Source organism: Coturnix japonica, chromosome 2, assembly GCF_054131305.1.
Source record: "Coturnix japonica strain WE chromosome 2, WE-NBRP24, whole genome shotgun sequence".
NCBI lineage: Eukaryota > Metazoa > Chordata > Aves > Galliformes > Phasianidae > Coturnix > Coturnix japonica.
In genome coordinates, this window is record NC_140664.1 from 12,892,044 (window position 1) to 12,906,343 (window position 14,300).

Here is a 14,300-nt window from a genome sequence, read left to right on the forward strand (position 1 = left end):
AGAGAATATAGACACATTATATAGGCACTGGAGAAACATATGGACTGATCTCCATTTTCTACAGTAACTCCAAAGCTAGAACAAATTCATAGAATCACAGAATCATAGAATTACTCAGGTTGGAAAAGACCTTGAAGATCATCAAGTCCAACCACAGCCTAACCAGTACCCTAACTCTAACAATCCTACACTAAATCATATCCCTGAGCACCACATCCAAACGGCTCTTAAACACAACCAGGGATGGCGATTCAACCACCTCCCTGGGGAGCCTATTCCAGTACTTAACTACCCTTTCTGTAAAGAAGTTCTTCCTAATATCCAACCTAAACTTGCCCTGGCGCAACTTGAGGCCATTTCCCCTTGTCCTGTCACTTGTCACTAGTGAGAAGAGACATGCCCCACTCTCACTGTAAGAACCTTTCAGGTACTGGAAGAGGGCAATACCAATACCAAGAAATTTACCTCACCGTTAAACTGTTATTAGCACATACAAAAACATACCTGCACCTTAAAGAACAAGAAAATCTCTAGCAGAAGCCCTTACTCCCTTTTTAAAGGCTTTCTTTGAAAATGTAACCTGTTTTGTTGGGTTTTTTTTGCTTTTTTGCTTTAAACAGCATCTCTCATAGCTGACAAAATCAGCCATCATTTCTGACAAAAAGAAAGTGTTATAGTGGCTAAGCTAAATGGGCAATGAACAGTTCTGCTGCCAGCGTTGCCACTGTGCAAGCTATTCACTCTTCCATTTGTAATAAGGGTGAAACATGACAGACCTTACCTGTTAGGTATTTGGAGATCCACTTGCACCTGGCATTTGTCATGGGCAACTAGTACGTTTAACACTAGGCAACCAAACAAAACATTCTTAAAGTGTGTTCATCTGCAACGACACAGGCAAGACTGGACACCCCTTCATCTATTAGATCTAAAGCCTTCAAGAAAAGAAATAAAAGTTTGTACCTAATTGTACTTAATGACAGGATAAAGTTGTATATTATTAACCAGGTAATCAGACATAGTGTTTATAGCTGATAAGACTCATTGCATGTGAGTGATTTTTACCTCAAGGAGTAAACAAGCTGGTTGAAATTATTAGAAACCCAAATTCTGACAGAACAGATAAGTCTAACATTTTTAAAGCAACGCTTCTCTAGTTGGTAAGAATTCAGTACCAAACCCACACATCTCGTAGAAGAATATTATTTAAGTGGGCTCTTTAGAAGGGTCTGGGCAAACCTTCTAAATGTAACTATTAAGGAATCTAATCGGGTGTGGAATGAGAATTTAAAGCTGTGTGCATGAAGCAAGTCATGAGAATGGTCAGTTTTCAGCTTGTATTAAAAATCAATTGCCATAAGGGTTTGGATTGAAACAGTATTACTTTAGATATTCGTTAATCTGTAAAGAGATACACAGCACACTTACAGCATCTATGGACAATAAGAGAACGAGAGTAGAACAAAAGATGAAAGTTGACAGAATAACTGAAGATAATAATAAACTACTCACGCACTCCAAAGTTTTTTGGGACCAGAATTCACAGGAGGAGGATTAATGAAAACTGCACAAAATCAAAGTACTGCAACCACACAGAATGCTACAAGAATACTGGACAGACAACAGTTGGAGCAGTGTTCAAAAGATGGTAACATACAGTTACAGGAGCTAAGGTCGAGGATATATTGCAGACACTCTTCATTTCAAATGACTTAATAATATCCATGAGAAGATGAGTAATTTTAATGTAGGTTTTGATTTTGCTCTGATTTATCTAATGCTACCAACATAACAATGATAGGATAAGATGAACTTACAAGGTGCAGTACCTTGTAATTCATGTTCCTACAATAGGAAAACATATTGCATCACAAGATCTGATAATTTATTGCAGTTCTGTAGTTTATTGAAGCTACTTTTCTGTGCTGCGACTTTCCCATTCTGTACAGGTAGTTTGCACTGCAGACTGAATGCAAGTAGATTATATACATAAAATGTATTTTAATGTATTACTAAAAAAATCCAGAAATGCTTATTTTACACAGATCCAACTTGCATAGCAATCCAAATTATTACTTTAAGTTACAAAACGTATTACAATCAACCAAAGCAAATTGGTCAGGTACACTCTGCAGGATGACTCTTTTATGAAAACTAAGCCAACACCATTTAAGTTATCACACATACACAAAAAAATATCATTTTAAACTTGAAGATATTTCAGGTACTGCTTCCAGGTAGTTGTAGGAAACGATGTTTATTCTTAAAATGAAGTGTATTCAAACATATTTGCATATTTTCTGATTATGAAGTTCAATTTTGCTTGTTCAGTTCCTCATTGCCAACATGGCATTTATGTCCCAAATGAGATTCCGTAACTGATCCATGATCTGCTTCAGTTGCTGATTCTTCAGCTTCAGTTTCTGTGGGAAGATTTTATGAGAAGATTTTTGTCATCAGTTGATACAGTACACTCAGAATTTCAAGAAAAGTTACTGTTATGAAATGCTGTATGTATCCTTTTGTCAGCTGTCTGTGAGCAATATTAGATAATACATCTTCTTTAAAGCACGCTCCTAAAATACAAGAAAGACTCAGAAGTTAAAGACCTTTGTTAGAGAGGAGTGCTATTTCTTTTCACAGCAGTCTTTTATCAAAACACCTGATCCCTCCAACAAGAGCAACCTTGTGGCCATCGGCCCCTCTGACCAAAGTCCATAAGACAGCACTTGATGCAAAGAGAAGGAACTGAAATTTGAGAGCAGAAAGGCTCAGGGAACAGCTAAGCTAAATTTATGCTAATATGCACTGTATAAGTTGAGTGCTCAGAGAAGTGAGGTATTAAAAGTCAAAGTCTGAAAAAAAACACAAAGTCAATCAAGCCTTTCTACACCTTCTGCCTACGTCGGTCAATTCTGATGAGCTAAGTGATGCTGTCTTCCCAGCTATGCTGAATTCTTTCAAACTGTGTACTTGCTTTTGTGAACTGCAGAAACATCTGAAGGGACAGAAGAGTAGAAAATTCACTTTCGTTTGAGTAACCAGAACTTAAAAATTATGTCTACAGAAGATCAGTGCATTAAGCCAAAGCAGAATATTCCTAACCATTCATGTTTCACAGTAATACACACACATTATCCAATCTATTCATTTTCCTGCTCAAATCAAAGCTGCCAAGAAGTTACTGTGTATTGTTAATAACAAACCCATGCCCTTCGTTTCATTCACATTTGATAAAAAGTCAACCTCCCTATAGCAGAGATCGAATTCATGAGGGCAGTCCAGATTTCTATGTAAAGCCAAAGCACAGGAAAGACTTGCTGCCATTCAAAGAGCAAGGATTCCATTCCAAAAGACAAGAGAGAGAACTGAGAGAAGAATGTAGCTATGACAATATTTAAATGACATAATTTTGTTCCCCTACAAAACATAATGACATAGGAACTTGATGCTTTACAGAGTACGAGAGATGAGATAAACAAGCACGTTCATACCTGTGGCATTTAAAAATGTATTTCCATTTGCCACCCTCAATATTTAATCTCAGAGAAACCAAGAAATGTAATATCAAAACAACTAGCTTAATGTAAACTGTCACTCACTGATTCTGAGGGCACGTCAGCTCGTTATTTTCCAAAGCCTTCACCAAGAGAAATGAAGGCTGAATAGTCAGTGATGATTACGTGTTAGACAAAGAAGAACCATTAACCTCTGATGCTGCAGACTGTTTTCTTTCCATCCCTTTCTAACTGTACTGTTACACATTTTTATGTAGATATGCCCCTACGAACCTTACAGAAGTTACAGCCGCAAGATTCATTCTATAAGACAATAATTTTTATTTCTTGTGCAACTATTATGAAACAGAAAATTTCTTGATCTTCACACTAGACAAGTGAACCCTCAAACTGGATTCCATTTGATTTCAAAGTGTCTGTAAAGAGAAGAGTAACGTAATTTTTAGTATATCTATCTGAAGATAATTTTAAGTCCTTTTCTTTGGTGTTTTATTTTCTTAGCTCTTCTATTTTACTTTTTGCAGAGACAAAAAAAAACCCAAACATCCAAGGTAAAGCACCGTCTCTGGTTTGCAACAGATAAGGAAACATGGCAAGGGGGCAACCTCCACTTCAGAGAGCACAGAATTCTAGCCGAAAAGCATGTAGAGATCTTTGTTAGCAGTCTACGCAGTGTGGGCCACTGTCTGTCACAGCCTGGTAGCAAAGATCATGGCATATAATTAGCATGTCCTAGGCTGGCACCTTTAACCTTACCCAGTAAGAACACCTCCACTTCACTGTGGAAAGAGAGGCAAAATGGCCTTCTTGGGAAACACACAAGTTCTGAAAGAATCTTCTGCACTGCTGACAAATTTTTGTTCGAACAGATTGCTTGCAAGTTGTCTCCCACTCCTTCCTCCTTCTCCTGAAATGACTTAGTTGAACTCTGGACTGTTTCTCAGGATTAATGGTTGTATGAAACAAGAAAAGGCACTTCATCCTACATACATGCTACAGCTTCTGCCTTTATCTGTTTTAAGGCAACACATGAAAATTCTCATACATGAGGTAGTTTGCAATGAATTTAACTTAGGGACATTCACCTTATACCTAACAGGCACATTTCTGTTGTTCACCCTCTATCAGAAAAGTGATCTGACCAAAAAAGCAATCCTGAGGGGCTTTCTTAAGCAGTACTTATTTCCAGCATGATTACCTTTCCACTTTGCCCAGCACTTATGCTGCAAATACTAGTGCCAACATGAGGCAGTTGACATGGATTACACCCTTCAGCTGCAATACTGACCTCAGTAGGCTTAGGTCAGGTAGAGCAGTTTTGAAAACACGCATATAAGCTCAAAAAGCAGTAGGTGAAAAAAAGAGGGAGAACCATAATATTCACCCAGATGGCACCCATCTTTCAAGGAATGCACAATAAAGAACCTGATATGTTTTGTACAGATTTGGATTCAGTGAGATGCAGTAATTTCAGCTTTGACCGAAATCCATTTCTGACTTAAACTCATTTTTGGTTCACATTCATTTCATTTGAAATCAAATGTGTCTAAACCAATCTACAAACTTCTATCAGAGCTGTATCAAAACTTTCCTTTGTGTGCTGATCCCACCTCTCTCTTCATATTAAGTTCAGTTATCTTTCACATTTTAAAACCTAAACATCACTATGAGTCATTCTTCTGCAGTTAATTTATTTGTTAAAATTCTCTTCTTCAGCCTAAGATAATGATGTGCAAGAGTAAGACTGCAGTTGATGCCTGTAAAGACATCAAACGTATGTGCTTGTGCTTTAAAGGCATCTCTTCTGCTTAACGATAAAAAATACTATGCCAGCCATAGTTTATACCAGCTTTGTCAGAGACCTTTTTTAAAAGAGCCCTTCAAAATGAAATCTCTAAGGTGAGGAGGTGGGAAAACAGTTTTGAAGTCTTGCAACATTATGTGTAAAGGGCAGAAAAAAGCTGTAAGAGAAAAAACGAATCAGTATTTTGCTCCAACTCTCTTAAAGATTTCAGGTGATCTTCTAAATTATGGCTATTCAATTCATACTAAAAACACTTTCTATCATAATAAGTACACACATATGGCTACTTATATATTTTTCAAATGGTTTAAAAGAGTATTCACTGTTAACACACTAACTTCAGGGCAATTAAATATAATGTATTCATTATTCGTTTTCTGCAATTTTTTCTGATCTTTTTCTCAGACATCTGTTCTACCCTTGCTGGAAATGAGAAATTGAGTTTTCAGCCTCTCTCCTGGCTGTAGAGTGAGTAGGAATATTGCTCATGCTCCTGACAACAGCAGGGACACCAGTGACAGCCTGTGCTCCACTCCATGCTCAACATGCTACACGTTCTGAGTCAGACAGCAGTCATGTATCCATTGCTCTGTTGCTCAAAGAGAAATAAGAGTTTTAATAAAACAGTTTAATATTTACTTCACAGTAATTAAACAACTTAGTGAAGATTTTAGAAAAGACAAAGCTAGACTCTTCTTGAATGTGCACAGCAAAAGGAAGAGGGACAGTAAAGAAAAATTCACAAAGCTACCTCAGTAACTGGATCTATAATAGTTTGCCCTGCTTTGAGGTAGGGATTGAACTAGACACTGAGCCTAAATTCTCCATTCTTGCAGACAGACATTTTGGGTATCCAAAACAAAGGAAAACATGCTCAGTGCAGGCAAAGATGTGCTGAGACAGTATCTAAAGAAACAATTCTTCATCTCTTATTAAAGTGTTACTTGGTACACACTCATATCTGGGGTAAAAAGATTCCATCAATACAAAATAATAAATACGTGCCAATACAGTGATGGATAGTTTTAAAAGAAATCAAGTTTCTAGCATGAGCAGAAGTAGTTTTCAGGCAAAATTCTTTCCCAAAGAGATAGGGTAGTTGCAAACTGCTGTCATATTAAAGGACTACTCCACAAAACAACATTGGTTCCAGTGCACAAGGGTTTCATTATCAAAAAAGCCCTGAGCTAAATTCATAGCAACTTAACTCAAAAGGCTGCAGATTGTCTTTCCCACTCTTAGCAACATCACTGTTAACCAGCTAGCAAAGATTAATTAAGAATATCAGACATTATTATTTCCAAAAGTGTCACCTGAAATGTCTCAGTAGTATTTCACATCTTTTCATCTTTAGCCACATGTATTCAGACCATTAATTACACAATGGTTTTCCTAAGTGCTTCATTTTAAAACTGACCTGCAGTATCTAAAAAAAACCCTAAAGCTGCATTTGCTCCATTCCTAAAAAATAGATTAGATGTTAGTAAGAAATTCTTTACTCAGAGAATGACGAGGCACTGGCACAGGCTGCCCAAAGAAGCTGAGAACGTATCATCCATGAAGGCATTCAGGGCCAGCCTGGATGGGGCCCTGGGCAGCCTGGTCCTAGCAAGTGGCAGCCCTGCCCTTGGCAGGGGGTTGGAACTGGATGACCTTTATCACTCCTTCCAAAGCCACTGTACAGTTTTATTGTAAAGGAATATCCAGCAGCTGTGGGAAGTGCATTAGTTAGTGGGTACCAACTATATGCTTTTCTGTTGTTTTTCTTATAATAGTGGTGCACAGTTATAAGCATTGTTTAGTAACTTCTTGTATAGCTAACGACCCTTTCAATTTAAATCTAATAGGTTTCATTTAAACTTACAGTTACTAGATATTATTGAATTGTCAGGACAGAAATTCATTACCTCATAAACCGATCAATACTTTTAACTAATGGGCAAGTCCTTCTTAGCCAATATCAGGACATTAAATAATCTGACCTAAAAGTTAAGTCTAATATAGCAGATTAAATAAATAAGATGTCACCGTGTTAAACTGATACATCACCGTGTTTTGGAACTCTGCTACATCAATAAGTTCTTCTACCCTAAGAGTGAATAAGTAAAGGAAATATGGGATTGTTCCCACTTCCTCAAGTGAGGCTGCCCCTCTCTTCCCAGACAACTGCTGAAGCAAATCAAAATCATTCAGTTTCACGTCAGTGGTTCCCAAAAGCAGGTTAAGTCTTTGTGTAAACACAAAACAAACCTTTATAATTATCTACTACGTTTGTTTGTGCTTCTAGAGTTCTAGAAAGATCAGACTGCCTGGGAAGTCAAGTAAGGACTTAAGCAAGCCATGGAAGGCCCAACAATTCAGATGTCCCAATAGTGCCAAAGCACTGGGTTATGCAGTAATGCCTTTTTAGTACAAGTAATGTGAAAGTCCAAAAAGATACTGTTTACCAAAGCAAATGGAGAGAGATGAGATCAGGACAACCAGCTGAAGAGAGTAAAGAATGTAAAAAGCTTCTTCATCTGTCAATTGGTTTTCATGTCCCAGCATTTTCATCAATGCTTCATATAACTGAAATTTTGCTGGAAGAAATTAAGCAAAATTGAATTGGAGATGAATGTTACAATAACAGAGGACTGAAAAGCGAACAGGAGTGCTGGTAAAGGAACAGCGAAGGCTATTTAAGTTCAGCAACCAGCATCAGAAATTAGATTAATAAGACTCTACCCATTTTTAGTTTTTTAAATTTTATTTTTTGTGTGAAAACACTGTTTGCTTTATTTCTAGTGATAAAAAATAAAGCATTTCCCAACCTGCAGTATGTTACAATTTGAACTTTGAGACTGGAAAAAGAAAATCAAAGAAAATTTAAAGTGCAGCTGGAAAACCAAGAGGCTTCAATTTCCCTTGCAGCACATTTGCATTTGTACACAAAAATACTCAAGAATGTTCAACTATCTTCCTAAAATTTACTGCTGAAAATTATGTTTAGGCACTTAACATGGAAATACTGGACTTCAGTCCACATTTATGTGATAGCTTGAATACATTTTTAATTACAGATTTACTACTAATGCTCCTGTAACATCATTAACCTTCTTAAGATTTAAAACTCATCATAAACATTTATGAAATTCACTTCACAAGATCACGCCAGGGAGGTTTAAAAACACATTAGCATACAAGTACAACAACAAGGGCAAAACATGTCATAAAACTATCAAAAACAGATCAAATATGGACAGCTAAGCTTATTAGCACTTAAAGATTGCAAATAAATGTGCATAAATTCCCAGTGCAACATTACATACAACATAATGCACACTACCACACTACCCTGCTACATCGGCACTGAACAAAAAGAATACAACAGCAACGCAGACAACTGCTTTTCCCCAAATTCACACAGTACCCATTTTTGCCTGTATGATATGCAAGATTTTTTCTAGATAAATGGGTTCTGAAGAATTTGATACATCTTTAATTGTTGAAGACAAATGCAAATATTGGGGAAAAAAAACCCCAAAAGCTGTAAATCCAGTGATAATTCTCTCCAAAAATAAATATTTGAGACACTCACTTCCTTTGTTCAGTTCTTTTTGTAGATTACACTTGCTTTTTACCAAGCACTTACAGATATTACTAGCACACAAATACTTAGTTAATCCTATCTCTGTACTTTACAGATGGCAGAAACAATGTTTAATGTTATGATCTGTTAAAACTACTTATATTTAATCTCGATGATATATTATCATTCACTACAGCACATTTATTTTTAGATTTATATCTGTCTATATTAATTGTACTCAATTGTGTACTACCACTCAAACTGAAAATCTATCAGCATCTTTATCATATGGTATATTTTTTTCTGAACATGCCAAGATTCAATAAATGCTGAAAGTAGCCCAGAAAATCCTCTCCCAACACACATCATAATTGAGATAATATTTACATATCTGATGTTTTATATCCATTTATTAATGCACTAGACTAATGTAAACTTAGAAGTCAAGTAAGGTACATTATCTCCATCTGTATTAGGCAATACCTACTGTATTAGGCAATATCTACTGGGCTAACCACGACCTCAATATAAAATATTGTTTGTCCCCCTCTACTTTGCCATAATAAGGCCCCATTTGGAGTTTGCACTCAGGCCTGGGGCCCCCAGCACAGGAAGCATGGAGAGTTGTAGGAACAGGTCCACAAAGATGATCAAAGTACCTCCACTATGAAGAAAGGCTGAGGGAGATGGGTTTGTTTAGCTTGGAGAAGAGAAGCTCTGAGGAGACCTCACTGCCTTCCAGTACTCCAAAGGAGCATACAAACAGGAAGAAGCCTGACTTTTCTACCCAGTCTAATAGTGACAGAACAAGGGGGAATGCCTTTAAGCTAAAAAGGAAAAGACTAGGTTAGATGTTATAAAGAAATTCTTAACTCAGAGAGTAGTGAGGCACTGACACAGATTGCCCAAAGAAGCTGTGGATACCCCTTCCATAAAGGCCAGACTGAATAGGGCCCTGGGCAGCCTAATCTAGCGGGTGGCAGCCCTGCCCATGGCAGGAGGACTGCAAGTGGATGACCTCTTAAGTCCCTTCCATGCAAAGCTATTCCATGATTCTGTGAATACTCAGAAGAATACACACTGCTTTAAAAAGAGTCATAAGTTAAAATTGTTACGGTACCTAAAACCTACAGCAGTCAGTACTACAGCTAAAAAGAACTGTTCATCAAAAGTAATTTTAAATAGTTACATGCAAGAAGTTTGACAGCAGTCATCACATATATGGCCTTTAGTACAGCAGTCTAGAAATCTAGGCTTTGTAATGTCGAAGTGACATTTTCTATTTTACACACATTAATTTCAACTTCCTTACCTTATTTACTTCCATGATTTCCCTTCTCTCTTCACTAGCGAAACGAAGCTGACTAGCAGCACCACGATCATCATGCTTAGAGCCATCTTCTTCAACATACGGAATAAGTTGCTAAGAAGACAAACAAACAAACAAACAAATAAATGCAGCTTTTAAAAAGAACCATAGAATCATAGAATTACCCAAGTTGGAAAAGACCTTGAGGATCATCAAGTCCAACCGCAGCCTAACCTTAGTACCCTAACTTTAACAGCCCTCTGCTAAATCATATCCCTGAGCACCACATCCAAACGGCTCTTAAACACAACCAGGGATGGCAAACACAAGAAGAAAAAACCAAAAGAAAAGCCTGGAAAGGAGAGGTACTAACAGTTTCCTTTAAAGGTTCAAACTTCCTGAACAGAAAGAAGTGCAGATGGACGTACTTCATCACCTCAAAACCAACAGCCTCACAAGGGCTTCAGTCAGTTCTGTGCTTCAGAAAGACACGATACCACGTATTGCCATTCCTAGACTGCAGGCAGAGCTCAGTATCAACATTTTAAAAGGTTAATCGCAGGTAATCCTTGTATTCTTGAACTCTGTAGACTGTGATTTTAAAGTTTACTACTCCAAACTATGAAATCACACAAACGTGAAGTTATCAGTATTATCAAGTATCTCAGTGATGTACTAGCCATAATTTATGACAGACTTTACACATGGAGATTAAATACTTGGTTAATACCCTAATTATGACTTGCTATTTTATTGGTCTTCTGTTTAGCTGTTATTAAGATCAGGCCCAAAGTTATCTAATAGGAGTTTCTCCATAGGGATTTTCCACTGTAATCTCCTCAAGCACATAATGCACTGCATTTTATTTGGTAAGCTTTTGAGAAGTCAAAGTCTTCAGTAAAGAATCTCTAAACGAATATTCATGTTTGTTCTTGTCCTGATTATAATATATATACAATTTAACAGACACAAATGGAGCCTGTTGAATTTTCTGTCCTAAATTGAGAAAAGTCAAAGATGAGAGCAAAAATACACCCTTGATCACATATATGTTACAAATGAAATACTATTAAGTGATGCAAATGAGCAAGACAGTTCAAAAGTCAGGGAACAGGTTGCTGATATAATGCAACTAACTGCTGCACACCATTTGTTATACTACAGATAATGTGCACAGACATCTATCCCAATACTGTCTCATAGAAAGTAAGGAATTATCTTCTTATATCTTAAAATAACTACTGAAGTGGGTATCTAACTTAGCATTTACTACTGACTACTCAGAATAAAGTGCAATGACAGCACTGTCACTCATTAGCAGCAGGGATGTTCAAAATGTTAGGGAAGAAGAAAGGCTGAGGAGGTATGGATGTATATATATTTAAAGAGCAATGAAGAGCTGGGGCTGTTCGGCCTGGAGAAGAGAAGGCTACAAGGTGATCAGATAGAAGCCTTTTGGTATCTAAAGGGGAGATACAGGAAAGAAGGGGACAGACTCTTTAGCAGGGTCTGAGGCAAAAGAAGAAGGGGAAATGACTTAAGCACAAAGACAGTAGATTTAGGTTAGATATACAGAAAAAGTCTTTTACAGTGCAGGTGATAAGGAACTGGAACACAGTGCCAAGGAATGTGGTTGATTCCCCAGCACTGGTGACATTCAAGGTAAGGCTGGATATGGCCCTGGGCATCGTGATCTACCTGTGCACATCCCTGTTCATTACAGGGGAACTGGACTAGATGGCCTTCAGAGGCCCCTTCCAACTCTAAGGATTCTATGATTCTATGATTTTATGAATTGCTACATAATTAGATCATGAGCCACAGAATAACTGCCTGTCTTATCAGTGTAGTATCATTACAAAGGCTAATAATTGGTAGTAAAAAAAAAAAAAGAATTAAAAGGGAGGGAAAAGCAGCATACATATATTCCACTAAGTTAGAAACCAGAGGTCAATTAAGTAACAGAAAAAAGCCATTAAGTAATTTGACTGTGTAAAAAAGAAAACTGCCTACATTTGTTAAGGTTAGAATGTCAGTCATCTAACCTGATTGATAACATGATTGATGATATCACTGAAAATCTGAAATAGGAATTTAAGAAAGAGGATCAAGAGAAATGATGAGACACTTCCATTCACCCTGTCATAAACATGAGGATGCAGGCATTCTGTTAACTTCACAGCACCAAATACTAAGTCAGTAAGAGGAAAAAGAATTGCAACTATTGCAACTGTTTCACCACGGACTTACTCCACTAAACCAACCTCTTAAAGAAAAACTTCCCCTGCCTTTTTTTCCCAAGAGGAAACAAACTGGTGAGTGCACAAAGAAGCCTGAGGCAAACAGCTAAGATTTCAAATGAAATCTGATCTGTAATTTGTAGATAAAGAAATATACTCACTTCTATGGGAATGGGATCAAGTCCAGCACAGTTTTCATTACATTTGTCGTAGACTAATCTCAGCTTTCTGAAGAGTATCGATAGCTGACGGAGATGCTCCTGTAGTTTTCCCAGTCTGTCTTGATAAGTTCCAGTATGATAAGTAACACCATTTGGCAACTACAGAGAATCAAAACACAAAAGCATTACAAGATCAGTGAGAACTCCTTCAAAATTACTCCCTAGAGGTTAACAAAAACAGAGATATATAAATGTCATATAAATACACTTCACTATTTGTCAAAGGGAAACACATCAAGTGTATTTGGAATATATTTACTGTGGTAGAAATGACAATTCAGCATTTGTGAACATCCTCCATGTTCACTAAATACACGAATAGCCAAATGTACTTGGAGTTGTATATGTCTCTCCAACCAACCCCTTTTTGTAGGCAGTTGAGCCTAGTTATGTATTTAATGTCCCAATTGATCTCCGTGTGCACGCAGTCACTTAGTAGTGAAAATACGAGAAGGGAAGTAATGGGCTGAAACTTCAGCATAGGAAGTTCCACACGAATGTGCGGAAGAACTTCTTTACAGTGAGGGTGACGGAGCACTGGAACAGGCTGCCCAGGGAGGTGGTGGAGTCTCCTTCTCTGGAGATATTTAAGACCCATCTGGATGCCTTCCTGTGTGACATGGTGTAGTGAGCCTGCTTTGGCAGGGGGTTGGACTCGATGATCTCTAGAGGTCCCTTCCAACCCCTACAATTCTGTGGTTCTGTGACCACCAAACTAAGATTAAAACAGAAGTTTTCTCACCTGCATGTTCCTCAGTAACTGGAAGATTTCCATGGTTCGAAACACAATGTCCTGCACAGTCTCCTGGCCGATACGGCAGAGAGATGCTGTATTGACCTCTCTAGCTGCCTGAGCCTGCGTTCCTGAGAATGCACCAGGAGGCATCCCTGCCCCGGCCAAAGGTGGGGTTGACATCTCTGGATGCCAATGGGTCCCACTGAACCAACCTGCAAAACGATAAGACAGCGATTAAGTATTTGAGACTGTTCTAACAAACAAACTTCTGTACCGTGGCTACGCAGTTCCTTTGCTCAACAGGCCCGTCGCGGCCAAGCAGACCCACCGGCGGCTGCACAGGCGGAACGCGAGGGACAGCGAGGGCGGGCTGAGACCCAGACAGCAGCAGGGCCGCCCTGAATGCCGAGCGGAGACCACGACTCACGGCACCGGACAGGGACCCAGAGCGCCGCGTTGCTGTGGAAACACGGAGGAGGAAGCGCGGGCCAGGAGAGGGGGAAGTGATATCACTGCAGCGGGGCGGGGCTGTGATGTGCGTCCGGGGGTTAGAAGGTTGGGGCGGGGTTGGGTGTGTGAGCGCTGATAGCACTGACTGTGTAACTAATAGGGACCTTTAAAGGGCATCTAGTGCAGCAATGAACCCTGCAATGAGCACCTACATCTCCATCAGGGTGCTCAGAGCCCAGCCTGACCTCGTGTGTCTCCAGGGCTGAAGACACAGGGCAGAGTTTGTGAGGGCTGGAAGGCATTCAGTCAATGCAATACATGGTGTTCATCGCATGAAGTTCATCACTTTAAGATGGGAAGTATATTTCATCACAAGCAAAAAATGGGGTCAAACTTTCTCTTTTTGCCATGGATGTCTTACCTGGAGCTCTCATTTTGACAATAAGTATCTGAA

The 14,300-nt window shown here is 38.5% G+C and overlaps 1 protein-coding gene across 3 annotated transcripts; it reads right to left on the reverse strand.

The window, feature by feature from the left end:
* Positions 1 to 1,881: 1,881 nt before the first annotated feature.
* On the reverse strand, positions 1,882 to 13,879 carry MED30 (mediator complex subunit 30). Of its 3 annotated transcripts, none has more exons than XM_032442890.2 (5): positions 13,824 to 13,879; positions 13,403 to 13,608; positions 12,601 to 12,759; positions 10,203 to 10,313; positions 1,882 to 2,423 (listed from the first exon to the last, which is right to left on the reverse strand). In XM_032442890.2, the coding sequence occupies exons 2-5, from the start codon at positions 13,574 to 13,576 to the stop codon at positions 2,328 to 2,330; spliced, it is 540 nt and encodes a 179-aa protein (XP_032298781.1). In that variant the 5' UTR covers positions 13,577 to 13,608; positions 13,824 to 13,879; the 3' UTR covers positions 1,882 to 2,327. The 3 variants fall into 3 exon arrangements, with proteins under 3 accessions (XP_032298781.1, XP_015711717.1, XP_085393157.1); XM_015856231.3 differs by having other exon boundaries at positions 13,725 to 13,879; XM_085537031.1 differs by lacking the exon at positions 1,882 to 2,423 and adding an exon at positions 2,631 to 2,998 and having other exon boundaries at positions 13,725 to 13,879.
* Positions 13,880 to 14,300: the final 421 nt, after the last annotated feature.